General features: G+C 45.3%; 2 protein-coding genes and 2 non-coding genes across 4 annotated transcripts; 3 read left to right on the forward strand and 1 right to left on the reverse strand.

Moving 5' to 3' along the window:
• The first annotated feature begins 387 nt into the window (after positions 1-387).
• On the forward strand, positions 388-11,552 carry TCP1 (t-complex 1). Its single transcript, XM_040448729.1, has 12 exons — positions 388-615; positions 1,490-1,575; positions 1,775-1,903; positions 3,388-3,485; positions 3,861-3,971; positions 4,514-4,695; positions 5,080-5,206; positions 9,065-9,240; positions 9,607-9,730; positions 10,037-10,229; positions 10,582-10,745; positions 11,247-11,552. Exons 1-12 carry the CDS (start codon positions 552-554, stop codon positions 11,461-11,463), a joined length of 1,671 nt encoding a protein of 556 aa, XP_040304663.1. The 5' UTR covers positions 388-551; the 3' UTR covers positions 11,464-11,552.
• On the forward strand, positions 3,636-3,775 carry LOC121013522 (small nucleolar RNA SNORA29). Its single transcript, XR_005782759.1, has one exon. It is a non-coding gene; the product is annotated as a small nucleolar RNA SNORA29 (small nucleolar RNA).
• On the forward strand, positions 9,789-9,920 carry LOC121013521 (small nucleolar RNA SNORA20). Its single transcript, XR_005782758.1, has one exon. It is a non-coding gene; the product is annotated as a small nucleolar RNA SNORA20 (small nucleolar RNA).
• Positions 11,457-27,887, reverse strand: ACAT2 (acetyl-CoA acetyltransferase 2). Its single transcript, XM_040448730.1, has 9 exons — positions 27,752-27,887; positions 27,016-27,150; positions 23,735-23,916; positions 22,175-22,292; positions 14,857-15,000; positions 13,881-14,003; positions 13,150-13,304; positions 12,482-12,592; positions 11,457-11,857 (listed from the first exon to the last, which is right to left on the reverse strand). The coding sequence occupies exons 1-9, from the start codon at positions 27,804-27,806 to the stop codon at positions 11,687-11,689; spliced, it is 1,194 nt and encodes a 397-aa protein (XP_040304664.1). The 5' UTR covers positions 27,807-27,887; the 3' UTR covers positions 11,457-11,686.

Genomic DNA, 27,887 nt, shown 5'->3' on the forward strand with positions numbered 1-27,887 from the left:
ATGCTCTCCGAGCAAGCTCATACGTTTAACGAGAACGCGACCGTGGAACACACCACACTCTCTCCGTAGCGCAGTTTTACCTTGAAGGGCCCGCCCTTTCTAGTTACACCCTATCTACAAGCTCCGCCCTGCCACCCACTTTTTCTAGAAGGCACTAGAATGGGCAAATGCGCACGCGCAGCCCGTGTCTGGGGGAGGTGGGGAAGAATCTTCAGCCGAGCACCTCCTTCCTCCCCAAGTCCCAGAGCCCGACTTCCGTTCTCCTGCGTTCGCGCCCTTCTCATTCGTTCTCTAATTGGGTGAAAATGCTGAGCCCGCCCTCTCCGGCTCCTCCCTTCCGGGTCTTTCGCCCTTTTCTCTCCCCTCCTTCCCTTCCCGCCCTGCCCCGCGGCCGGGCCGGGGGAGAGGTGTTCCCAGCAGTCTCCGCGGCCTCGCTCAGGCCCTTTCCACGCTGTAGCCGCCACCGCTGTTGCGGACGCCACCGGGCGAAGGGACCCGTACGCTGGTTCCCTGCGGTGAGGGTGAAACTCGACGTGCACGCCGCCGCGAAGATGGAGGGGCCTTTATCCGTGTTCGGAGACCGCAGCACCGGGGAGGCGATCCGCTCCCAGAACGGTAAGGGAGAACAAGGCCCGCCGTGGGCCGGCCTCCCGGCCCCATCCCGGCCCTCCCTATTAGAGCCAGGGCTGCGGGTCTTGCGCTTTCCTCATCTGTACCGGTAAAGGGCCCGGTCCGGTCTCGGCGGGGCGGGGCGGCAGTGCCCTCTATTCCCGTAGGGGAGGATTTCCGGAACACCCAGCACGTTTTGGAGAACTGTCCCCGCTGCGTGTGGTTGACAGTGGATGCCCAGGCCCGGGAGTTGAGAAGCGCTCCCCAGCCTGGAAAACCAGCCTCCCGCATTGACACGTGCTGGTCACGCCCCACGTCCCCTTTGGTCTGGGTGCCCTGCGCCTCGTATGTTCCGATTCTAACCAGGAGGAGCGTGGCTCTCAATCTTTGGACCTCGTTTTTGGGCTATTAAGCCGAAAACGCTAGCTTTAACTGCTGGTTGTACTGATGAGCAAATGGCCACAGTCCAGCAAATGGGCCACTGTACCCCACTGGTTATTAGCTGCAGTACATGTCAGGTGCCCGGATGTCCAGATCCGAATCTTACCCACCTATCGCCGGCAGGTTTTTACAGTAAAATTGGTTGACGAAATCTCAGTTGAACGTTAGCGTAAGTGATACTGAAAGTGAGGTTATTGGGAACGTTAGCGTAAGTGATACTGAAAGTGAGGTTATTGGGATTAAGACATTAGTTGCTGTTTAGTCGAGAGCGTGGACACTTTTGAAATCAGGGATGTTTGCCGATCTTAACCATTTTAAGTAATTTGGATAGATTGGTAGATTTGGAAAATCCAGAGGCTGTTGGGTGTCACCTTCTTTAGGCTGAAATGGTTGTCATTTGGAGCAGTGGGTTTAAAAAAAATTTTTTTTATTTCTACAGTTATGGCAGCAGCTTCTATTGCCAATATTGTAAAAAGTTCTCTTGGTCCAGTTGGCTTGGATAAAATGTTGGTGGATGATATTGGTGTAAGTACACTTACCTGTTGTGTGTTACTCTAAAGAGAAATGATGGTTCTTAACTATTAATGTGAATTCTCTGGTTTTATCATAATGCCGGTATTAGAAGGTGCAGCAAAGGTGATAATAGGGGTTTGTGTTAATTTAGAGGCTGTCCTGTGTCTGCAAGTGATTGTGTTGTTTCTTTTCTTTCCTGCAAATTTCTTAGGATGTAACCATTACTAATGATGGCGCAACCATCCTGAAGTTACTGGAGGTCGAACATCCAGCAGCTAAAGTTCTTTGTGAGCTGGCTGATCTGCAAGACAAAGAAGTGGGAGATGGAACCACCTCCGTGGTAGGTAGTTGGTTACCTGGTAGGTGGCTAGAGACTAGTTATTCTCCTAGAATGGACTTTCACAAACTGAAGCTATGAGTAAGTCAAGGGGGAGAAAATTTACTTTGCTTCTGGGATAGACAGAATTCAAAAACCAGTGCATGTAGTTTGTACAAAGGAGAGAAACTTAAGAGATAATACAGTCCACTCGGTTTAAATGTAGATTTTCAGGGGTGTCCGGGTAGCTCAGTCAGTTAAGCGTCAGACTCTCGATCTCACGGTTCTTGAGATCCCAGCCCCACATCCCACTCTGTGCTGACAGTATGGAGCCTGCTTGGGATTCTCTGTCCCTCTCTCTGCCCACCCCACTTGCACTTTCTCTCTCTCTTAAAATAAATAATGTAAAAGTAAATGTGGGTTTTCACAAGTTTCCTGAGTTTTTCGGCCACAACAGTATTTATACATATACACAAGGGTTTTTTTTTTTAATAGTTTCATTAAAAGGTCTTATGTTTTCGCCACCTGAAACTTAGAAGTTCCTAAAACTTTCTCTTTATAATTATCTAGGGAAGAAATGTTACTGGGTTTAAGAAAAAAAGTTTGCATTTTGAATTTCATGGGTTCAAAATGGGAGCGTGAAAAAGTAAATGTGATCAGTAACAATACAAACTTCTGGAAGATCATCCAGCATGCTGATGTGGTGTGTTGTGTAGTGTAGAAACAGGATTTAGTGAGGAACAAATAAGAATTCACTGTGAAGAGGCAGGCCAGTGGTTTGTGGGGAAAATCTTTGTATTTCTAGATTAAACGTTAACTCATGAAAGAATGGGATCTATCTCTTCTGAAATAACGAGAATAGTTTTTGTCTAAATAACTTTACTATGATTTTAAAAACAAAGTGATAATTTTCCTAGAAGAAGCAGACAGAATTTTTGGTTTTGTAATATCTTTAGAAGAATGATTTAAAAAAAAATTTTTTTTAATGTTTGTTTTTGAGAGAGGTACAGAGACACAGTGTGATCAAGGGAGGGGTAGAGAGAGGGAGACAAAGAATCTGAAGCAATCTCCAGGTTCCCAGCTGTCAACACAGAGCCCGGTGCAGGACTCGAACTCACAAACTGAGATCACGACCTGACCCGAAGTTGGACGCCCAACCGACTGATTGAGTTACCCCTAGAAGAATGATTTTTAAGATCGACCAAGTAATAGTCTAAAATAATAGACATCATTTGAATAGTTACACTCTTCACTTGGCTTCTGTTGAGCACTTCCTTTTTAAAGGTAACAGATGTGCAGTTCTCTACCATTGTGTGGCCTGGCTCCTATTTGCTTTGGCCATCTGCATGTAAATAAAACACTGTGTATAGCTCTCTTTTCTCCAGGTTTCCAATAACCAGTTATTCATCATCGTCACCATTTAACACTAGCTGATCGTTGTTGCAGTGTTGTTTTTACATAGGCGCATGTTGTCAGACTCCGTCAGAGCAATGAATCTTTTTCAACAGGTTATTATTGCAGCAGAACTTCTTAAAAATGCCGATGAACTAGTCAAACAGAAGATTCATCCCACTTCAGTTATTAGTGGCTATCGACTTGCTTGCAAGTAAGACTGCGGTCAGGGAAGATTTTACATTACCTGATGTTATTTGTAAAAAGTCTGTGTTCTGTAAATGTTATTAATGACTAAATTTATTTTGAAAAAGTCACATTTTAGTAGTGATATTTGAGTAAGAAACGGGGCTAGTATTTTTTTTTTCCCATTTGACTACCACATTTTCTCCCAATAATAGATTTTGGTGGCTATGCTTATGGGATAGATAAAAATTGCCGTGATCTGACGAGGGAGGACTTACTTGTGTCCTCCTCCTGTATGAAATGGCTGAACAAAAAATTGGTCCCCGTGACGTTTTGCCATTGTGAGAAAACAATGTTTTGAGTAGTGAATTTATAAATGTCTTTCCCTACACACTTCAAACAGGGAAGCTGTGCGATACATCAGTGAAAATCTAATTATTAACACAGATGAACTCGGAAGAGATTGCCTGATCAATGCTGCTAAGACATCGATGTCTTCCAAAATCATCGGAATGTATCCTTGTGATGGTTCGATAAAGTTGAGGCTTTTTAAAGAGTAAGATCTTGTTTTTGTGCCGGGTGATACTGTATTGAAATTGTCTGCTTCCTTCCTTGCTTTCCTAGGGGAAAAGTCAATAGTGTATAATAGTAATAGGAATTGCAGGTAGCAATAAATGGTATTTTAACATTTTGACAGCATAATTAATGTTTTGTTTTTTTGAGGAAACGGTTAAAAGGAAGTGCATTTGAGTTACCCTGGTTTTGGGGCGCCTGGGTGGCTCAGTCGGTTAAGCGTCCGACTTTGGCTCAGGTCACGATCTCGCGGTATATGAGTTCGAGCCCGGCATTGGGCTCTGTGCTGACTGCTCAGAGCCTGGAGCCTGTTTCGGATTCTGTGTCTCCCTCCCTCTCTGACCCTCCCCCGTTCGTGCTCTCTGTCTCAAAAATAAATAAACATTAAAAAAAAAATTTTTTTTTTTTTAAAGAATTACTCTGGTTTTTGTGAACAGCCATTATCCATTCTGTGTCTCTTGTTCTCCTTAACTGTTGGCTTAGAAATGGTGATTTCTTCGCGAATATGGTAGTAGATGCTGTGCTTGCAGTTAAATACACAGACGTGAGGGGCCAGCCTCGCTATCCTGTCAATTCTGTTAATATCCTGAAAGCGCACGGGAGGAGTCAGACGGAGAGTCTGCTCATCAGTGGCTACGCACTCAACTGTGTGGTGGGATCGCAGGGTAAGCCTCAGGATTTGGTACTAAGGGTCAAAATTTGCCGTCCGTGGAATACATACCATACCTCCTTAGGGGAGCGCTCCACGACTTGTACTTAACAGTTCTTCAGTAAAGCCCAAGGGCAGAGGAAATTGTAGATCACTTTTTCAGTTTCGCTTGTGTAACTTAAGCTCATAAAGCTGGGGAAAAACGCAAGTTAAAGACCACGTAAAGGCCATAAAAGTTTGTTTCTATGGTTAGATGTTATAAAATCTAAATTTTTGTCTTCGTAGATAACATAATCTAATATTTCTTGCTATTTTTTAATCAGGCTTTAAGAATACCCATATTTTATAAAACGTGACGTCGTTACAGTTCACAGTTATTTAATGTTACGTTCAATTGCAGGCATGCCCAAGAGAATAGTGAACGCAAAGATTGCTTGCCTTGACTTCAGCCTGCAGAAGACAAAAATGAAGCTTGGTGTACAGGTGGTTATTACAGACCCTGAAAAACTGGACCAGATTAGACAGAGGTATGTTCAGAGATTATCTTTGACCTTTGAAAGCGGTGTCTGGAAATGATACTTTCGTTAGAGCCGGTGACAAGTAAAAAAGGATCCTAAGGAGTGGTGACAACTCCTAGATAACAGCAAGTAATCAGTTGCCAGGTAGCAGAGGATGGTGATTATGCAGCTGGAGTTTTTAAAATGTGGTGTCTCAGAGGACTAGAAAAGTCAGGATTTAAAAAAGTTGTTTTTAATGTGTTATTTTTGAGCGGAGGGGAGGGGCAGAGAAAGAGGGAGACACAGACTCCGAAGCAGGCTTTAAGCTCTGAGCTGTCCGCACAGACCCTGATGTGGAGCTTGAAATCACAAACCTGAGCCGAACTCAACAATCTATGAAATCATGGCCTGAGCCAAAGATGGACGCTCAACCAAATGAGCCACCTAGACGCCCCCAAGAATTAGGATTTTTGACCAGAGTCAAAATTGCTGGAAGGCTAGAAAATGTGGTGATCTGGTGTTTTAAGATAGACCCGGGGTGATAGAACTTCAACGAAACCTTGTAGAACATCGGTTTTAGGAGTGACTAATGTTACAGACCTGCCAAGGAATGTACTTCCTCGAGTAGTAGAGTGTGCACTGTGTGTCCCCTGTACGCCAGGCCCCAGGGGACGCTAACGCTGTTCCTGATTGGTTAACGCGCTCCAGAGGTAGACTCTGACCGCTACCCTGGATTTTGACTGCCTGCTTCCACTGGACTGTATCACTCACTCTTTTTTTTCTTGTTTTTAATGGTTGGTCGGTTTGTTAAATAGGAAAAAAACAGTAACTGAACCAAGCTACAAGAAGTCTTTGCCAAAAGTCAGTCATGCTTTTTGCCTTTCAGATCTGCCTATGTATTTTTTTTCTTCCTGTAAACAAAGTGTCCTTTCTTCTACCAGAGGCCGATCAGTCCCTCTAGGGTGACTGTTCTCAAGCTGCATATTCAGTTACTAATTCTGGTTCTTTTTAAAGTTTATTTGGAGGCAGAGTATGCTAGCGGGGGAAGGGCAGAGAGAGAGTCTGCTGACAGCACAGAGCCCCACTTGGGGCTCGATCTCAGGAACCGTGAGATCATGACCTGAGCTGAAATCAAGAGTTGGATGCTGAACCGACTGAGCCACCCAGGCACCCCTATGTCATCTCCTTGGCAGCTGTGCCCTCCAGTGGAGGACCATTTGCTAAGGTCGCTAGTCGTCTCTAGTGTAAAATGCAGTAGAGGCTTTCAACTCACTTGACCTTTCTCGAGCTGGTGACTACTTCCTTCTTGAAACACTGGGAGGTGGGAGGCAGCTCGGTGGTGCTGCCCCGTCTTGTGTTTGTATGCGTGGGCAGCCCCGGGGTCTGCTCTGCTCTCCCCAGAATAAGCCCTCCTCATTCCTGTGACTGTGGGTATTCTTCCCATGTTGGAGACTTCCAGAATGTGCTGCTCTGAGCTCCAGACACCTGTGAATGCTTCTTACACATCTCAGTATGTTTAAAACCGAGCTTTGGGTGATACCCATAAATCTGCATTTTAGCGATGGGGACCCCTCAGGCAGAAAACTAGGAAATACCTTGGCTCTTTTTACCTAATGCCTTTCTCCCTTCTAATGTATCACCAAGACCCCTTGATTTCTGTCGTCAAATTAAATCTCAGATTCATCTACTTCCTATCTTCTTGCCCCTGTCGAGGGGCAGCTAAGCTACGCCTCTGGGTTTCACTCTTGGCCCCTCCCAGGCGATTTTCCATACAGCAGCCACGGTCATCTCGTCATTTCCAAGGCAGAGCCTTTCGTAGGCTTCCCATCGCTCTGGGATAAGTTTTTTCCTGTCTTAGTATTTTTTTCCGCTGTGGTCCAGCCACAACTGGAAGAGTCTGTCAGACTCCCCTGCCGGCCCCTAGTAACGTTCTTCCGTCCGCTTATACTCTCTGCCTGCTTATTTTTTAGCTCAGAGAACAGCTTGTTCTCTTTCCCTCCGAAGTGTGCTCTGCCATGAGTTCCTGTACTTGCTCTTCCCGCCCGTCAGCACAGTTTCTGTGTTTGTGGGACTTGGGCCAGAAGCTCTGAAGGCAGAGCCTGAAGGATATGCTTGGCTTCGCAGCCGCTGCCCATCCTGTGGCGTGTGGCCCAGAGCATTTGTCACGGTTTATAGACAGCTTTACCTTGGGGTTCATCTTTGTCTTATTTTTAAAAAAGCCCTTTGAATGACAAGTGAAATAGTTTTAATAATCTATAACATGTTGACTTTTTCAAATCTGTGTCCCTTCCCCGTAGCCTGCTTGTGATTTCTGTCCTGTGCCCTCCTCCTGGCAGCTTCGCCTGATTGACACGGGGGCTTTGGACGCATCTTTTGAAAACCAGACTCTACTTTCTCGTCCTGCCCCATAACCTGTTAGTTTTTGTTTTACGCCGGGAGTCACTGGCTGAACCTCCCTGTCACCAAGCCGTAAACTGGGACTTCTCTGTTCAGAACATCTGTTCGCATCAGATACGCTCCTGTGCCTCCAGTTACTGCTTCCTCGCCTCATTCCTCTATCTTTCCAGTGCGGTGCCCACATTGACATCGGGGCATCCTTTTGAAAACACGGATAATACTCTTACTTAAAAATGTTAAACTTCTTGGGGTGCCTGGCCGGCTCGGTCAGTAGAGCATGTGACTCTTGATCTCAGGGCTGTGAGTTTTTAAACCCCACTTTGTGTGTGGAGTCTACTTAAATAAAAATAAATAAATTGGGGTGCTTGGGTAGCACAGTCAGTTGAGGTCACGATCCCAGGGCTGTGGGATGGAGCTGTGTTGGGTACCACACAGAGCGTGGAACCTGCTTAAGATTCCCTCCCTCTGTCCCTCTCCCCCACTCGTGCATACTCTCTAAATTCATTATTAAAAATAAATAAAAATATTAAATTTCTTAATGGGCCCGAGACACTTTAACATCTAACTCTACAAAACGTTCATTTTCTGTTCCTACTAGTCATTTCTTTTTTAATTAAAAAAAAAAAAAAAAAAAAAACTTTTTTTAAGTTTGCTCATTTTTTTTTTTTTTTTAAATTTTTTTCTTAATGTTTGTTTCTTTTTTTTGAGACCGAGAGAGACAGAGTGTGAACGGGGGAGGGTCAGAGAGAGAGGGAGACACAGAATCCGAAACAGGCTCCAGCCTCCGAGCTGTTGGCACAGAGCCCGACGCAGGACTTGGAACTCACAGACCACGAGATCACGACCTGAGCCAGAGTCGGACGCTCAACCGACTGAGCCACCCAGGCGCCCCAAAAGTTTGTTCATTTTGAGAGACAGAGACAGAGCATGAGTGGGGAAGGGGCAGAGAGAGAGGAGACACAGAATCTGAAGCAGGGTCCAGACTCTGAGCTGTCAGCACAGAGCCGGTTGTGTACCTTTTTGAACGTTTGAACGCGAGATCATGACCTGAGCCAAAGTCCGATGCTCAACCGACTGAGCCACCCAGGCGCCCCTGTTCCTACTAGTCATTTCTACTCTGGACTCCTCTTGACTCCAGACCTTCATGCTTTCCTTGCCTCACCTGGCAGGCTGCATGTTGCTTCCCAATCATCTCTGCGTTCCGTTGTAGCTAATGCTTTTCCAGGGTATGGTTGACAGTGTTTCCCTGCCAGATCCTTAAAGGCAGGGATGCGGAACTCACATTGGGGTGGGGGAGAACTAAGTGGTAATTTTAATTTCTTGGACTTTTCTGTAAGTTGATTTAAATTTTGGTCACAGAAGGGAAAGAGTGTTTGATGTAATTTAATCTGCAGTTATTTTATGTGAAGTATTTAATGGAAATTGGAACTAGATTAACCACACAGAAGATAACTTTGGGTTATTACATACCCAAATGCTTCATCTCTGTAGAGAATCTGATATCACCAAGGAGCGGATTCAGAAGATCCTGGCAACTGGTGCCAACGTTATTCTAACCACCGGTGGAATTGACGACATGTGTCTGAAGTATTTTGTGGAGACAGGTGCTATGGCAGTTCGAAGAGTTTTAAAAAGGGACCTGAAACGCATCGCTAAAGCTTCTGGAGGTAAGTCCTCTGCTCGCTCCCAGCTGCGGCGCGTCACGTTACCGCATATGAGACAGTGTCTCTTTACGTCGGAATGTTATTACTAAGCAGTTTGAGAAGCAGTGGTTTTTTTACATCTTACTCCTTTAATGCCTTATGCTACAAATACGTCTCATAGAGCCATTTTCCACGTTACTGGAAAAGCTCTTTAACTTACTGAATGTGTTGACCTCAGAAGGTCATGGTTCCGTGTTAGGCTGAAAGGACAGTGGTTTATCTGATGCCTGTCTATACATTGCTCTTATCATAAATGTTTCTGAATTTGGGACAGCATATGAAAGTGTTCATGGGAAAAGTGTTTACAGATCTTTGTCATCATCTTCACAGCGACTATCTTGTCAACCCTGGCCAATTTGGAAGGAGAAGAAACTTTCGAAGCTTCAATGTTGGGACAAGCAGAAGAGGTGGTACAGGAGAGAATTTGTGATGACGAACTGATCTTGATCAAAAAGTAAGAGCTGCTTTCTCAATCGAGCTGCACGGGTTTTATTAGTAAGGGAACAGATCGCCTTCCCATTGATTTGCTGCTCTAGTCTTTCAGTGATCAGAGCAGTTATACGCGTGGGAGAGAACAATGGTAGGCCGTGCGCTACCACGAGATGGAGTAACCATTTCATCTCTTCTGCGCGGTCCAGACACTGCCTCTGTGTCTGGGTGAACCACGTGAGCAGGATTTCCAGTCGAGGTGCTTACGGTGGGTTTCTTTGTAGACGTCTATGAAAATATATTAAGAATTTCACTTTACTTTTTTAAATAGCACTAAGGCTCGTACGTCTGCATCAGTTATCTTACGTGGGGCGAATGATTTCATGTGCGATGAGATGGAGCGCTCTTTACACGATGCTCTTTGTGTGGTGAAGAGAGTCTTGGAGTCCAAATCTGTGGTTCCTGGCGGAGGTGCTGTAGAAGCGGCGCTTTCCATATACCTCGAAAACTACGCAACCAGCATGGTGAGAACACGTAGAATTGTGCTTTCTTTTCAAGAAGGGCGGGGGGGCACCATCTTTGGCTTTTTGTGGATGTACCTTCCCTGATGGGGCCCCTGGGTGGCTTGGTCCGTGGAGCGTCGGCATGTAGATTTTAGCTCAGGTCATGATCTCCCGACTTGTGGAAACGAGCGCTGCCTCGGGCTCTGTGTTGACTCCCGAAGCCGGCTTGGGCTTCTCTCACTCGCTCTGCCCCTCCCCAGGTAGCGCACGCTTTCTCTTTTAAAATAAGATAAACGTTCAAAAGTACATATACTCTTCTCGGTCCTCTGCTGCCGCTGTGGGTTTTAAGACCCTTCGCTGTCTTTCTTCTCAGGGGTCTCGGGAGCAGCTTGCTATTGCGGAGTTTGCAAGGTCTCTTCTTGTTATTCCTAACACACTGGCCGTGAATGCTGCCCAAGACTCCACAGATCTGGTTGCAAAGTTAAGAGCTTTCCATAATGAGGCTCAAGTCAACCCAGAACGCAAAAATCTAAAATGGTAAGCATACAGTTTCCCTTTTTCACGGTCATCTGTGTATCGTGTATGGCACTTTAGCTTTGTTTTAAACCAATAAAAGATGATGACTAGTGATTAGCATTGGTGTATTTTAGTTAGCAGCTCAGAGTCCCAGCCTCTCCCTGCTTCTCTGGACAGTCACTACACCTGCACAAAGGTCCCACAGAGGCCAGGGGATTATTTTTGGGTCATCCGTATCTTCTTGAGGAGCCCCTGTTTAAGATACTGAATGATGTTGGGAGCCCAGCATCTATCTAAGCTTTTCTATGACTCGGTACTTATTTTGTTACTTACAGTCAACTACTGTAGTCTTAAGGGATCTATCCTGAGGTCCCTACATTTCCCAAGATTAACATTTGAATGGCGAAGCCATTCATCTCTTAAAGAGATGAGATGGGATAGGTGTGCATTATGTAAGAAATCACTTAATGGTTTTTTGGTTGGTTTTTTTTTTGTTTTTTTGTTTTTTTGTTTTTTTTGCAGGATTGGTCTTGATTTGGTCAATGGTAAACCCCGAGACAACAAACAAGCAGGAGTATTTGAACCAACCATAGTGAAAGTTAAGAGTTTGAAATTTGCAACAGAAGCTGCAATTACCATTCTTCGAATTGATGATCTTATCAAATTACACCCGGAAAGCAAAGATGATAAGCATGGAGGTTATGAAGATGCCGTTCACTCGGGAGCCCTTGATGACTGATCTCATTTCTCTTTTATTTATAACAATGTTAGACGCAGTTATCTTGTTATCTTGAGTATTACACATTAATAAAAATAACAAGCTGTCAAGCCTTGGGTTCTTCCGAAAGATGGTTTCCATCCTCACTTTGGTCCTCTGATTTCACATATTACAATTTAGTACCTTGTTAGCGTGAGAAGAGATGAGGTTTCAGTTTAGTTTCGGCATGATTCATTAAGCAATTTCATCCTCTCTGAACACACATTGCTATTCCCATCCCACCCCCAATGCATAGGGCAGCCACACCACGATGTCCACCCTTTCGCTCCATTGTGTGTAACAGGGTAACAAGAATCCGACAGCCAGATGCTCCAAGAGGGTGGCCCAAGGCTATCGCCCCTCCTTGAATGTTGACCTAAGGGGGGAAGAATATATACCGTTATTCTGTGGACATAGGGTAAAAAGTTTTGTGGGGTTTTTTTAATAGTTATTTAGAACATGTGAGGTGGGGAGGGGCCAAGAGGGAGAGAGAAACCCAAGCAGGCTGGGTGTGGAGCCTGACTCTGGGCTTGATCCCACAACCGTGATTTCATGACCTGAGCCCAAATCAAGTCTGAGGCTTAACCTACCGAAACCACCCGGGTGCCCCAGGGCTACAAATCGTAAATTATCTTCACCCTTTTAACATTACACCAGTAAACTATCCTTTCAAATTCCACTTTCATTTTTACTGTTTAGGTATACTGTTTATACCCCTGTGACATCCACCCTATCTCACTAGTTTAGAAGAGTCCATGCTCTGTTGGTGTTAGAAGTAAACTAATACACAGTCCAGGGTTTTTGCCTCGGGAAGCAAAAGAACTCCCCAGCCCTAGCAGGCACGCACCCAGGATCCACCCACAAGTTAGTTATTGGCCGGTTGGCCAATACCAGGGATACTGTGGAACAACTATACGTGGGTTTTGCTGTTTGCAATCTTAAAATTGCATTGTGAGAGTTCACTTGTGAGCTATCCCCACGACTGCTTGCTCGGGTTTACCTTCTCTGTGTTTAATCCAAGTTCTTTAGCTACTGCAACAGACAGGGCTGCAAAGGCTTCATTGATTTCAAATATGTCCACATCCTCCAGTGACCAACCTGCTTTTGCAACCTGAAGGAAAGATGAATGGAATAGAGGTCTGAACACTCAGGTGGAGCCTTCCTTCATTGTAGATACTCAAAAGAATAGACTGATACTGAAGGATCTCTTCTGGGATGTTCCAGCAGGGGCCTAGTGGTACATTTTGCCTCGGTGACACCAGTTCCAAAACATGAAGGATCAAACATCCCTTGGAGATTCTAAAGTTAAAGTTTTGAAGCAGTAATAGGTTACACGTAGGTGACATGATCTAGGGGATTATCAGTTACCCCTAAAAGGCATACGACCCAAATGTTCTCGGCTGCTCTTTGTGGTGGACTAGAGGTAGAGCTGCAGGAATATGCTCGCATAAGGCTAGGGAGGAATTCCATTAAAGGGAAAATGAGACCTGATAAGAATAAAAAGGAAAGCAAAACCAGGCTCGATCTTGACATTTTGGAGTGGAGAGGATCTGAGCCAAGGTTTACAGAGGACAGAATAACGAATTACAGGGTGTTGGTCTGGTCCCAAAGAGGTTCGTTCAACCAACAAAGCAAAGGACAGGGGCTAACGTTCAGAACTAGACTCACAGCTTGCTTTATCGCCGGAATTGGTCCTGTCCCCATAATGGAAGGCTCCACACCTACTTGTGACCAGGAAACTATCTGTGCTAAAGGTGTAAGCCCTCGACTGTCGGCCTCTGACTTCTTCATAAGAACCACAGCGGCAGCACCATCATTTATTCCTGTAAAATATGAAAGTCTGGAGTTTTGAGATGGTCATTGAGTTACATGCCTGTGTCTACTTTCTGACACGTGAAGACGTGTTAAATTATTCTTAATACATCTTGGCAAATTCATTGGCTGTAATTCCTATTTACAATGTAATTGGAAATGGTAAGTTTGGTAATATGAATATGACATAATTGACCACAGAATGTTCTAACTGAGGAAAGCTGGGGGAGGGGAGGGTAAGAAAAGAAATGGAAGAAATAGTCTTCATTTCACGGGAGGTACTGGGAGTTGCTGGTTTTGGAAAAGCACAGAGGTAGTAGATAAATTCTGGGGTTCCCTAATTTGCTTTTTCGCCTGTGTCTAGTGAGGATGTCAGGGAGTCAAATCCATTCTTTCACATATACATTAAGTCAAAAATGTAAACACTTAGTAATGATCAAATACAGAGAAACTAGATTTTCCCTTAGAGCAACTAAAGGTTTTAGGATCATTTGTATACAAAAAAATAATTGAAACGAAGAAGGCATTAAGTTGGTGGGGCCTAGCAGAAGACGGTTTTCCCCCAACTGCCCTTTGGCAAATCTGACCTGAAGCATTAGCTGGGGTGACTGTTCCTGTTCCATCTTTGAGAAAGTAAGGCTTCAAGTTAGATATGGCTTCTATGTTGGTCCCATGGCGAGGAAACTCATCTGTTTTCACTTCAGTAAGACCTGAACAAGGAAAATCAATTCCCCAAGATTACCACAGAGATGGCAGTTGGCGTGCTAGGAATGGTGGAGTCCTGAGACATGATGCATGAAGATTCATACTTGGAAGGAAGGCTCATCAAAAATACTTTTATTCCAAGAGGAAAGTACACACTAATAAAAAAAGCGTGTGTTCGAACATTTTATAAGCACTGTCCTCATGAGACATTTTGAGTGTTTTCCATATGCACGGCCCTTTCTGAGGAGGGCAGTTCCTTGTGCGAAAAGTTAAGGTGTGGGCGTAGGACTTGTCTGGTTACAACCGCCTGGACCCGGGAGCGTCAAAGCTATGAGGCTTGGACATAAGTGACATCAGTTATGGGGAACGGAACAGTTACCAGTAATAGCCCCTCGACTAGAGCACGCCATATTAGATAATAGCAAAGTGACCCAAAAAGATCCACCCTCAAGATGTATGATATGTAAACAAAAACATACAGAAAATAACGAATGTTCACTTCCGAGGAGAATTAGCCTGTAGGGACAAAAGGTCAGCTGTTGCCTTCTAACAACCATGAGCCAACGCTCCAGTTTCTCACATGAAACCAGCTGTATCTACAGAACAGTGTGGACACTCTGGGACCAAGAGGGTCCAGTGCTAACACAGATGCCTATGTTCTTAACCCTTCCACGCCCCATAAACATGCCCCCACCCCCCCGCCCAGCCCCGCCATCTAAGACATATCCAAGATCAATCTTTTCTTTGCAACCTGAAAGACACAATTTATAAACATTCCTATATATTATTTTGTGGAGTATTACTCTTACCTATAAATAGGCATGCTGCTGTTTAAATCATTATGATCCAGATACTCACCTTTTCTAGAAGACACAAAAACTGGTATAATCTCTTTGTCAAAATAGCCAGCTTTCTGTGCACTCTCTGTCCTGTTCTGGGACAAAACTGCAAACTTGTCCTGATCTTCTCTACTCACTTGCCATTTTTTGGCTACATTTTCAGCTGTGAAAGAAAAAAATAATAATAAAGCAAAAGAAACATTTTCAGGAACTGGCTCTCGGTAGCTCAAGTTTTTCACATGTAAACAAGCACGGAGCGCCGAGTACAAGCAGCCTCACCGATGGGCTGCGACAGTGTTCTGTGGCCATCTTGCCTCACAGTGGCAATGAATTTGGAAACGTTGCAGTAAATCTTAGAAGCCATTTTCTTTGTTCCTGTCCTCTCTTTTCCCTTCTATATAATTTTAAACTTTCAGAAATTTCCTTTATGCCGATTCACCAACTGTTTTATATTTTTTTTGCCCCACTTACTTTATCATTCTCTCTGAACCATTTGAGAAAAATTTATAATCCTGCCTCTTTATCCCTCAATTTTAATTTCCTTGTATATTTCCCCCAAATGGCCATTTTCTTACATAAACACAGTTACCAAGATCAGGAAATTTAACATTGATACAATACTATGATCTAATTCGTGGTCCAGATTCAAGTTTCACCTATTGTCCCAATGATGTCCTCTGTAGCTAAATTTAGATGCTCAGTTCAGGGATCACACACTGTGTTACACTTAATAGTGAAACAGCTCCTCAGTTTCTTTTTATTTGAAATAGTTTCTCATACTATCTTCGTGTTTCTTAACCTGGATTTTTTGAAGAGCAGAGGCCAGTTCTTTTATCGAACGTCTTCCAATTTAGGTTTGATGTTTCCTCAAGATTAGATTAAGATTTTGCAGAAAAGCAGGCATACCACAGACATGATCTCAGTGAATCTTATCAGGATGCCTGTGGTATTAGTTCACCTCAGGTGCCGTTAGCTTTCATCACTTGGTTCAAGCCTCTCTACACGGTAAAGTTACTACTTTTCCGTTTATAACTTATCAGTAATTTATGGGAAGTTATTTTGAGGTTGCGAAAAAATACTTCTTCCTCATCAAATTTCATCTGCTACTTTTCGCATTCATGATTTTCCAACTCCAACCTTCCTTGTGTACATGTTAACTGGTGTTTTCCTTCCCTCCATGTATCATGCTGACATCAGTATGAACTCAAATATTTTTCCTTCATTTAATAAGTTACATAACCCGTAACTACCATTATTTATTCTGATGTTCAAATTGTTCAAGATTCGGGCAGTGGGCGTCCTCTAAGCTGGTTCCTGAGCCCTTCTGACATGTCCCCGTGTGCTCTAAGCACTTCTTCATTTTTTGTTTTTTGGTAGTTTTATGGTTTTACTAACACAAATACAATGTGCACATAAGCTGTGTATTCATTTTCTTTGCTGTGCAGCCCGGCATTGGAACTGGGGACTCTGGTGGCCAGTAGGACTGCTCTTTCCACAGTGGCTCTGCGGTTCTTGGAGGAGACACTGTGAGCAGTCTCTGCACAGTAAGATTTGTTGCACATCAAGCAGCACCTCAAGCTCCTTGATCTTGTGGCCTAGGAACATCCAGAAGCCAATGGGCAGCATGTGCTTTGTTTTCTTGTTGCTGCCGTAACCAATTCTGGGCATGAACATTCGGCCCTTGAATCTTCTGGGCACCCCATTGTCATTGCCTCTGGGTTTCTACCAGTCGCACTTAATTTTAACATACTAGTTTAACTGGTACCAGATGAACTCCTTGGTCACATTCCTGGGTTTCACCAGAGATCTGAAGGCAGCCATGATGCCAAGTAGGGCGCTGCCACCTCCGCAGACAGCGCCGGAGAAAAACTTTATTTTTTTTTTTAGCACTTTTGTCCTACCGTGGACACTTCTCAAAGGAACCTTAGTTCCTTAGTTCTCCTTAGTGGAGAAGGCATTTAGAAATAAAGATCCGGGTGTTAGGACTGCTCACTATTACTGGCATGTCATTGTTCCTGTGCCGGTTCATTAGGAACTTACATACACTTACGATTTGCAAATGTATACACACTCATGGTGATACCTTGCATTCTCTGAGTGTAACCTAACACCACCAGCGCACGCTTCGCCCTTTCCCTTCGTGGACTCCCTCCTACAATAGTGAGAAGCCTGGCTCCCATTATGCTCAATATAGTCACTCATTTGCTCAAATCTAGAATATACACAAGGTGGTTTCAGAACTTGCTATCCCACACCACTGGGGAGAAAGCAAACCCAATAACTAGAGCTCGGTATTTGTTTACAGTTCTTTTTTCTTTGATTAGGTAAAACTTACACAGAGTGAAATACACGAATCGTAAGTGTATAGTTCAACGAGTTTTGACAAATGCAGGCAACCATATCTCCTGAATATGTAATATTTCCATCACCCCAGAGAGCTCTCACATGCCTCTTACCCATCTCCCCCTCCTTGAAGCAAGTAATATTCTGATTTCTGTCACCATAAATGCAACTCAGTGTCTGTTCGCAGCATTGTCATATTGTTGAGGTTATTGCTGTTTGTTCCTTCTTACTGCTGAGTGGTTGTTATGCATTCTCCTGTTGATGGATACCTGAACCATTTCTAGGTCTTGGCTCTTATGAATAAAGCTGCTATGAACTTCTTTGTGCAAAGCTTTTAGTGATCGATGTTTTCATGTGTCTTTAGTAAAGAAACTGCCAAATTTTTTCCAAAGTAGTTGTACCACTTTATGGCTGCAATGTATCAGAGTTCTAGTTGCTTCACATCCTTGCCAATATCCAGTCATTTTAATCTTCATCATTCTGGGGGTGTAGAACAGCATCTGATTGTGGTTTTAATTTGCATTCCCTGAAGTAATGATGAATACTTTTTTTGCACTGACTGGCCATTCATCTATCTTCCTTTGTGAAATTTGTGCCTAATCTTTAGCTCATTTTTCTTTCTTTAAATTTTATTTATTTATTTTGAGAGAGAGAGAGAGAGAGAGCAGGGGAGGAGCAGAGAGAGAGAGAGAATCCCAAGCAGGTTCCGCACTGTCAGCACAGAGCGCCATGTGGGGCTTGAACCCACAAACCATGAGATCATGACCCAAGCTGAAATCAAGAGTTGGAAGCTTAACCGACTGAGCCACCCAGGTGCCCCTTTAGCTCATTTTTCAATTGGTTGTCTTTTTATTATTATTATTATTATTATTATAGGAATTCTTATATGTATCATGAATATTTTCTCCTAATTGGTGACTTACTTTCTTAATAGTGCCTTCAGTGATGGTAAGTTTTAATTTTTGAAATCTAATTTATCTAATTTATCTTCTAAGTTTATTGCCTTCTGAGTCTTGTCTTACCCCCAGGTTTACAAGCTATTCTATGTTGACTTCTTTGGTTTTTATCTTTAGATCCGTGATTCATCTCAAATGAGTATCTGTATACAGTGTGAGGTAGGAGCTGAGGGTCATCTTTTCCCAGTTGCTTGTGGACCCTCTTATTCCCGCACCACTCACTGTAAAGGTTTTTCTTTCCCCATTTCATTACACTGGAACCTTTGTTGAAAATTACCACAAGTCTGGGTCAGAGACAGAATCTTTTTTAAATTTTTTTTTTTTCAACGTTTATTTATTTTTGGGACAGAGAGAGACAGAGCATGAACGGGGGAGGGGCAGAGAGAGAGGGAGACACAGAATCGGAAACAGGCTCCAGGCTCTGAGCCATCAGCCCAGAGCCCGACGCGGGGCTCGAACCCACGGACCGGGAGATCGTGACCTGGCTGAAGTCGGACGCTTAACCGACTGCGCCACCCAGGCGCCCCCAGAGACAGAATCTTAAGCAGGTTCCGTGCTCAGTGTGGAACCCGACATGGGGCACAACCCCACGACCCTGGGATTGTGACCCGAGCCAAAATCAAGAGTCAGATGCTTAACTAACTGAGCCACTCAAGGGCCCCAATTTCTGTATTTTTATCCTTTCTTTTTTGGTAGTTTTACTAGCTTGCCGAAATGCAACTCTTTGTCTTTCTTGGTGTTCGAATTTTGTTTCTCACAAAATTTGGGAAATTTTCACCTATTGTTTCTTCAGTAATGTTTCTGCCTCCATTCTCTTTCTTCCAAGATTCCTATTCCATGCACGTGAGTCCAGTTTACTTTGTTCCGCAGATCCCTGAGGCTCTATTCATTCTTTTCTCAATCTTTTTCTCTGTGTTCTTCAAGTCGTGTGTATTACTCTATCCTTAAATTCTCTGACCCTCTCTTCCGTCTCCAGTTTTTCATTAGGCTATCCGGTGGGTTTCTCATTTCAGAGTGTGGGCTTCACAGTTCTAATTTTCATCTACTTCTTTGTGCGTATTTTCCCTTCTACTGCTAAGGTTTCCCTTACATGTTCCTCAGTCGTGTTTTCCTTTATGCCCGTAAACCCGGGTAAAACAGCACCTTTAAAATCCTTGTCTGCTGATTCCAGTATCTGTCATTGTAGGGATCAGATTCTATTGACCGTTTTTTCTACTGTTATGGGCTAACATTTTCCTATTTCTGTGAATGCCTAGAAATTTCCTATTGCATGCTGGACATTACAGTCGCTATACTGTTGAACATATGCATTTTATGATCTTTAAGCAAGGGTAATGAGTATCATTCCCATTAACATGCTGGCAGATCATACGGATCCTTTTGAAGCTTGATTTTTAAGCTTATTAGTTTGGGTCTAGAGTAGTCCTTACTCTGGGGCTAGAGCCCTACCCTAAACTTTGACCTTTCTGAGATGTCAAGGGAGTGTCCAGGGGGTTCAGTAAAGTTTCTGCTCTGGCTGGTCCGAACTCCTGAGTCTCCCAGTTCACAACTCTCTAGCAGCTGTTTCCAGCAGGTGTTGCTCTGCACACATACATCTGAGTATTTGACCAAAGTGTTGAGGAGACCCTTATGGAGACTTCCGGGGCTCCTTTTCTAGCTCCCTTCTCTCTAGTACTCTGCCCCACAAAATCTAGCCATCGCAGCAGCACCAAACTCTGACCTCTGCCTCCCTAGTTCAGTGGCCACTATTCCTCCAGGCAGAAAGTCAGGGACAGTGGGGTTTTCCCTTCTTTCAAGAATCTCAGTCTTGTGACAGACTGCAGCCAAAGTAGAGGTGGCACTGGTGTGGGCACTGGCACCACGGCTGGCTGCAGGGTGGGTGAGTCCCCTGCTCTCATCTAGGGGAGCCCTAGAGCAGCCCTTCAGGGAGAGGACCCCAGAGGCAGGGCAAGAAACTGCCTTGGGGAGAAAGCAAGGTGCTCCTGGTAACCCACCCCTCCCTCGTCACAGGATCACACAGGGCAGAAAGAAGGTGCCACGATGCCCTGACAGGAATCTTCAAAAATCCATCTGAACTATTTGGGATGATGCCCAAACTCGGGATCTATCACCTTCCCTGGTCAGTGCTAGCCAAGTTCCCGACGGGGGCACGCTGAGAACATTCGGCAGGCCATGCCTCTAAGACATGCCTCAATCTTGATCTACTGTGAAGGCTCAGTGTGGATCTGAGCGCTCCGGATCCTGGTCCATACCAAGTTGGTAGAGCCATTCCAAGCCCAGGTGAACTTCCTTCCTGTACCTTGTCTTTGGGGAACTCAAGCACCAGAGGGAGAGGAACAACATGTTCCTCTACATAAATCTAGAAGGGAGGGTTTCCCCAGGCTGAGGGAGGAAAGAGCTGACAGGCATCAGATGAAGGCTGCATGGGGAAGGCCCCTGGTGCTGCCCTGTGTGGAAGGAATACATCTACCCCTGTTAGAACAAGCCATCAGGGAGTGGTACCAGCAAGGAAGGGACAACAGCCAGTAGGAAATGGCAGTTCCTGGCAACTGCCCCTATCCCCCACCTACTGCTGGGGCCGACCGCACCGGAAATGCCTGAGCCACTGTGGACAAGATGCAGGACCTTTCCCAGAGTGACAGCATTTATCTAAAGCTGGAGAGAAGGGGGGGGGGGGGGGATTTGTTTCCAAACAATTTGGATTGTTCCCAACACCATCCCTGCCAGGAGCTTGCAAGAGGCTAAGGTGTGGAGCAATGGGGGCTGAGCCCCAAGTGGTAATACAGAAGGTTCTGGAAGGTCCTCATGAAAAAAGGCCCAAATTAGGAGGAAAAAAAAAGAATCTCAGTCTTACATGATTGTTGGCTAATATTTGAAAACAGTTGCTTGATATGTTTTGACCAGTTTTCTGTTTGTCTATATTAGGAGGTCTAGTCTTTACTAATGCCTACATCATGGCCTGAGACTTTTTCTTTTTTTTTTTTTTTTTTAAGCAAAAGAAATTTATTTTACATACTTCTGGAGAATAGAAGGCCAAGATGAAGATGTTGACAGGTCTGTTTTCTCCTGAGGCCTCTCTCCTTGGCCACTTTCTCACTGTATCCTCACATGGTCTTTCTTCTACACTGCCATGTCTAGTATTTCTTCCTCTTCTTCTAAGGATGCCAGTTTGATTGGATTAGGGACCACGCTAAAGGCCTTATTTTAACTTGATTACTCCTTAAAAGGCCCCAACTCCCAAAAACAGTCACATCCTGAGGTCCTGGGGGTTAGGGCTTCAACATATGAGTTTTGGAAGGTCACAATTCAGCCCAGAACACCTCAGACAAGGCTTGATGGCCTCTGGTGATGTTGACACAGCTGGAATATCACACTTGGAGAAATTCCGGCCTGGACACTATGTTAACACCCTGTTAGGGAACACAGCCTCCCGCAGTCTGGCCACACTCTCCAGCCTTCCCCACGGCCGCCCTCACTTGCAGTAACAAGATGCCTCAGCTTCTCTCTGCTCCCCACGTCTCCACACCCCTCCCTCCTTGCCTTTAGACACACTGTTCCCTCTGCTTAGAATCTTGCTCTTTCCCCCACTTTCTCATGACTCAAGACAGCAGTTCTGTTGACCTTCCAGTTGCCTGGCCAGTAAACCTGAACCGCAGACGCCTAATGAAAACCAGGTCATATGGTGCAAAGAGTGCGGTGTGAGGTGCCAGGAGTACCTGATCACCTCTGATACCACCTCTGCCACAAAACCACCGTTTGGGGCCCTGGTCTGTTCATATGGTGAAATGGGAGGTTGATCAGAGCTCTGAAGTCCCACCCACCTGTAACATCCCGCCATAATCAAGGAGTCACAGAGGAGAGACAGGCTATTTCCTCAGTTGGGCTCACCCGAGTGGAACTAGCCCTGCCATCAGTGATACAAAATGATGAGGACATGGTCCCTGACCTTAAAGAGGAAAGCACCTGCAGAGCTGACTATGACATGACCTTTTGGACACCTTTTTACAGTTAGTCTGTCTTCAGCTGTGTCTGTCTTACCCGTAATGCCCATATGGTAGTTGTGAAATGCATCGGTAAGCCCGTCACAGAGTATGCTGTCCATCAGTGGCATTTCCCCCATCTTGACTCCTGCCCTCAAATGAACCAAGTGAGGAGCCTGGAAACAAGAAATACAAGTGGACTTAGGATTGGCTATAACTAGTCCTCTCCTTAGGATCCCACTCAAAACTATCCAGTGGCTCCCCAGTCTTCGCCTAGTCCCCCCGGTGATCCTTCTCCCCAGTCGACCCATCCTCCTCCCACCCAGGGCTTGAAGACCCCTGGAATCAGCACACAATTCTATCCTACCCACTCTTGAGAAGCTGTTAGTCTCCTACCCACCTATTTCCATTTACCACCAAATCTATCCATTCTGTGTCCTGTGTCCTTAAAAACTCCATTTAGTCTTTCCGAAGAGGCAACTAGTTATCTGGGGTTTTTTTTAATTTTTTTTTTTTAATGTTTATTTATTTCTGAGACAGAGAGAGACAGAGCATGAGTGGGGAAGGGGCAGAGAGAGAGGGAGACACAGAATCCAAAGCAGACAACTAGTTATCTGTTAAATGAGGAGCTAATCTAACGGCATAAGTGATCACGCTGTGTGTTATTCATTTTGATACAAGACATAATGCCTACAGTCAGAACAATCAGGAGGCCTAATTAATGGGGAGAGCTTTCTGGGTGTGGGTCCTCTTAACTCCTACCCACTCAATAGCAGCTAAGATAGAATGGAAAAACTTGGGAGTCAGAAAATTGATATTTGAATCCTGGCTCTGGGCCTCAGTTTCCTGACCTGTGGATTGGGAATGATACCATCTACCCTATAAGGGCTGTTGTGACTATATGTATAAAAGCTACAAACCTCATAAAGTACTACACGGATATTGGCATGGTCCCCTCAGAATCACTCTGATCATGTTCACTACCTTCAACTTACCTCCTCCTGGGCTGATTTGGCCCTGTCTAGGGGATCCCCAGGTCAGACCCTAAACTGCCTGTAGGAAGCTGGTGATATACTTTTTTCTTTTCACTCCCATGCCAATTTGAGGGATGGGCCTTGGGGAAAGAAATTCTGCCGAGCAAACCTATTTGAGAAGGGTACCACTCAGTGGTCCTCTTTTCCACATTCGATGTCTCCAAACGGTCAACAAAATTTAGTCCCTTGGTCCCTGGGGTCCTTCTTGTCAAGCACAGGACAATAAGTGCAAACATCTGTTTGTTACGTTTCCATACAATGAGAAAGAAATTTAAGACCAAGGATATCAGCCAACTAATGTAACAAGTTAAATTTGGGACACACTTTATGCTTTGGTAACATTTTAGGAAAAAAAAAAAAATGAATTCTGTTCCAATCACACTGGTTGACAGGATTTTTCTACAACCTGGATTTCTCCCCCAGCTTGGAAGAATAATTAACATCCACATAGGGATCAAGGTTGAATCCAGTTTTACTTTGTTTACTGTTTGGCCTCAGCTCTGCTATGCATCAGGTTACTCTGCTATGGCAAAATGAGTTTATTAGTGAGAGGTCAGCAAGAGTTGTTTCTTCAGAGGCCTCACCTTGCTCATGCTTTCCATGCCTCCTGCAACCACAATATTAGAGTCTCCTGTCCCTATTGACTGGGCTGCAAGGCATACGGCTTTGAGGCCTGACCCACAGACCATCTGGCAGCTCCACGCTGGAACAGAGTAAGGGATTCCTGCACCCATACTGGCTTGTCGAACAGGATTCTGCCCACAACCTGGAAGAGGGAACACAGAGACTTCTCAGCAATCAAAGAGAAACAAAATGTTTCACTGGGCTCCTGTCACTTCCCAGCCGAGCTGAAACAAACCACGCTCCCAGCCAGACAGAAAAAGGCCTGTATACACTCTATCCTTGCCACAATCTAGCTCTTGAATATGAATTATCTTGTGCTGTTCTATATTTTAGGGATATAAGTTTCTTCTTCCACAAGGAAACGATTAATATCTTAAGAAGGAAACATTCTTCTTGATCTTTCAACAGGGTCTGAATAAGCACACATTCCCTTATTTTTTTAAAGAAAGTTTATTTATTTGAGAGAGACAGAGACAGTGTGAGTGGGGGATGGGCAGGGGGAGAGAGAGAGAGAGAGAGACAGAATGAATCCCAAGCAGGCTCTGCACTGTCGGCACAAAGCTGGAGTCAGGGCTCGATCTCACAAACCATGAGATCATGACCTGAGCCGAAATCAAGAGTCGGATGCTTAACCGACTGGGGAGCCACCCAGGTGCCCCAGCACATACTCCCCCATAAACACAGGGCAGAACTTGGGCATCATCCATGTTTCTAACTAGGGCCATGTGCTTCCATGATCATGGCTTCAAGACACCTGGCACAGTAAGAGGGTTACTTAAAGAGGAAAACCTCTGATAAGAAGTATTTCTTTCTTTGCTTGATATTCATCACACATGGTTAACTGGTTATGTAACAAGACATGTGCAAAATCAGAACTGACAAATACCCTTGCATAATTCAACTGTGGGAACTGTTCCTTCAGGGAACCGAAAGAAATACATCACATACATAAAGTAGCATAGAAGGGAATGGAGTTGAGGGGCACCTGGGTGGCTCAGTCGGCTAAGCATCCGACTTCAGCTCAGGTCACGATCTCACAGTTCGTGGGTTCGAGCCCCGCGTGGGGCTCTGTGCTGACAGCTCAGAACCTGGAGCCTGTTTCAGATTCTGTGTCTCCCTCTCTCTCTGACCCTCCCCCAATCATGCTCTATCTCTCTGTCTCAAAAATAAATAAACGTTAAAAGAAAAAAATTAAAAAAAAAAAAAAAAAAGGAAGGGAATGGAGTTGAAAGTTTCAAATATGCTCAGTACCCAGTGCCTATTACCAAAGGATCAATGTTTGTACAGTGGTCACTCTATTGCAAATTTCAGATAGACCCATACCTAGCACCTTTCCTCAGTGAGTTTATTGGAAAAAACTCGCCAATAGCTCATGGACAAAAATGTAGAGATTATATTCATCACAATGCTCTTTCTCTGGGATTAGACTGGTAGCCTTGAAACTAAAAACATATATAGGAAAAATTGGTCAAATGACAGAATCAAAATACCTCTAAATTGAACTCAGCATACTAGTTAATAAAGAAGAAAATATTATTTGAAGCTCCTGCTTTTTAAGCTACAGTGAGTTACAAATGCATTTAAGTAAATGATTCCTTCATAAAGATGTTATGTGTTTATCCATAACCTCCATCTTCAAGGTAAGAAATGAGCGCAGGGCGCCTGGGTGGCTCAGTCGGTTAAGTGTCCAACTTTGGCTCCGGTCATGATCTCGCAGTAAGTTTGAGCCCTGTGTCATGCTCTGTGCTGACAGCTCAGAACCTGCAGCCTGCTTTGGATCTTGTGTCTCCCTCTCTCTCCCCCCCCCCCCTCACGTTTTGTCTCAAAAAAATAAAAAAAAACTTAAAAAATTTAAAAAAAAAAAAAAAAAAAAAAAAAGGTAAGAAATGGGTGCTAAACATAATTAATAGTCTAGCAGTTAGCAGAACGTGAGCTCCATGAGAATGAGGATTTCTGTCTGATATGAACACTACTTATCCCTAGCTGAAAAAAAATAGTGCCCAGTGCACAGCAGGTGATCAGCTAAACATTTTTATAGGGTTATGGAGGGCGTCTAGGCTTAAGAAGTAGGACAGATGAAGGTTCGAATGCTAGCTCCATCTGCAACTGTGCCTGTGGATAAGTGACTTGACCTTTCAAACTCTCATTCACTCATTTCGAAAATGGAGAGAATACGATTCAACAGACTTACTGACGGGATTAAATAAAGCAATGAAAGCAGTAAGCACAGTGCTTTAAAGCCCAGCACTCAGCAGGCCCTTGATAAACATCGCTATTCTTTGTATTTTAATTTGCAAAGATACTATAGAAAAGAAGCGTGGAAGAGAGAACAGAGAAACCAACATGGAGTACCGTATGGCAACTGAATTAAGTCTGAATCGTGGGTCCGGGAAGGAAGGAGGATGTGGGCTGAAGGCTGCCAGTCTGAGAGTGTTACTCACCTATTTTAAAGCCCTTGGAGAGTCAAGGGAAAGTGGTAGGCCCGCAGGGACAATTTGAGAAAGGAGAATTAGGAAGAGGAACTACAAAACTATAAATTAAGAAACACCAAAAAAAAAAAAAAAAAAAAAAAGGGCCAGGTCTCAGACAGGGTAAGGACAAAAGTTGGCTGTAAGTGAGCATTACCAGTTACCACTAGCGATAATTGGAATTTATGCTGAGTGAACATGAATCTGGTTATTAATAAGTAGGAATGGCCAGTGATCACCAGTCCGTAGACAGTGGGAACCAGAAGGGAGACAGGAGCACTCTGGTGCCTCACCTATTCCCAGGGAGTGAGACACCCCCCGTGAGGAGCAGGAAGTGCAACCTACCTGGCCAGCTTGGAAGGGAGCCTACCGCGGGGCGCAAGGCCCTTACCTCTGCCCTATCCCCAGCAGGTAGCACAGTGCGAGACACAAAGGAGGAATTCACACTTTTGTACTGAATGTGTACATTTCTGGGGACTATGGAGGGCCGTGCATACTCTCGGATGCGTGAGGCTGGCCCTGGGTCTACAGCATGAAAAGGCAGTGGGGGACGGTGGTCTAGTCTAGGCTCATCCGGACACGCAGATGCAAGTCTAGGAGTGTTAAACTGGAAGGGGCTTGCCAGAGGGCCGACAGGAAGAATTCCCACAGCGGGAACGCCGTGGGCACATCTCTGGAGTGAAGAACTTCAGCTTCGGGAGTGGGGATGGGAGGACGTGTTGATGGGTTGCTTCCAATAAACCTGACCTCAGCCGGGGTCTCTGAGGAGTTACCTGCTGTCAAAACGTGTCCAAATATGACCTCTGACACCTCTTCGGGAGCCACAGCGGCCCTCTTCAGGACTTCTTTGATGACCGTTGAGCCCAGGTCGTGGACAGGGACGGTGGACAAGGCACCATTGAAGGAGCCTAGGGCAGAAGGGCAGGCGGGGGCGATGAGGAGGGCGTCCAGCGCGGCTCGTGAGGGTACAGAGCGGAGCGTGTGTGACTCTCACCCAGGCGAGACTCGCGCGGAACGCTGCCAGAGCATCGGGAAGCCGCGGACGCGCGGGAAGCCTGCGCATCCATTCCCCAAGCGCTGGCAGATGGGCGCGGCCCACGCTTCCCTAACAAAAGGGGTCGACGGTCCCACGCGCCCAAGGGCTTTGAAATGTCCACAGCGCTAAGCGCGGGACGGCAATTCTCACTAAACCTCCATTCACCGCCGCGACCCTGCTCTGACCACCCGTCAACCCCGCCCCTGTGGCCAAAGGGCTGACATGGCTCCTCCTGGAGCTGGCCAATCAGAGGACTCGGGAGAGAGCGCCCACCCTCGCCATCCAATGGGAGAGTCAGGCGGCACGGTGGTTCTACCCGGGGATCCAATCAGAGCACGCGAAGAGGAGTGGGCATCACCTGGCGAGGACGGGGCGGGGCTGCCGGGTGGTCGGCCGGGAAGGGCGAGGTGCAAAGTCCAGGGTGTCCCAGGGATCCCGGAGTCCCCGCGGCTTAGCCGCCGCCGGCCACTTACCTATAACGGTCCGCGCCGCCGAGACGATCACCACGGGGTCGGAACCTGCACTCATCCTGCCGCACCACAACCTCTCGTGCTGCTGAGGGCCCGGAGCTGCAGGCGAGTGAGGCAAAGCCTTGCTCGGCCGCTGACA

Source organism: Herpailurus yagouaroundi, unplaced genomic scaffold, assembly GCF_014898765.1.
Source record: "Herpailurus yagouaroundi ecotype Mexico unplaced genomic scaffold, PumYag 198, whole genome shotgun sequence".
NCBI lineage: Eukaryota > Metazoa > Chordata > Mammalia > Carnivora > Felidae > Herpailurus > Herpailurus yagouaroundi.

Coding starts and splice junctions, on each gene's coding strand:
- TCP1 (XM_040448729.1), top strand. CDS start 552: ATGGAGGGGCCTTTATCCGTGTTCGGAGACCGCAGCACCGGGGAGGCG. Junction 1,904..3,387: donor GAGATGGAACCACCTCCGTG/GTAGGTAGTTGG, acceptor CTTTTTCAACAG/GTTATTATTGCAGCAGAACT. Junction 3,486..3,860: donor GGCTATCGACTTGCTTGCAA/GTAAGACTGCGG, acceptor CACTTCAAACAG/GGAAGCTGTGCGATACATCA.
- ACAT2 (XM_040448730.1), bottom strand. CDS start 27,806: ATGAGTGCAGGTTCCGACCCCGTGGTGATCGTCTCGGCGGCGCGGACC. Junction 22,293..23,734: donor GCATGGAAAGCATGAGCAAG/GTGAGGCCTCTG, acceptor TCTTGTTTCCAG/GCTCCTCACTTGGTTCATTT. Junction 11,858..12,481: donor TTGGATTAAACACAGAGAAG/GTAAACCCGAGC, acceptor TTCCCCCCTTAG/GTCAACATTCAAGGAGGGGC.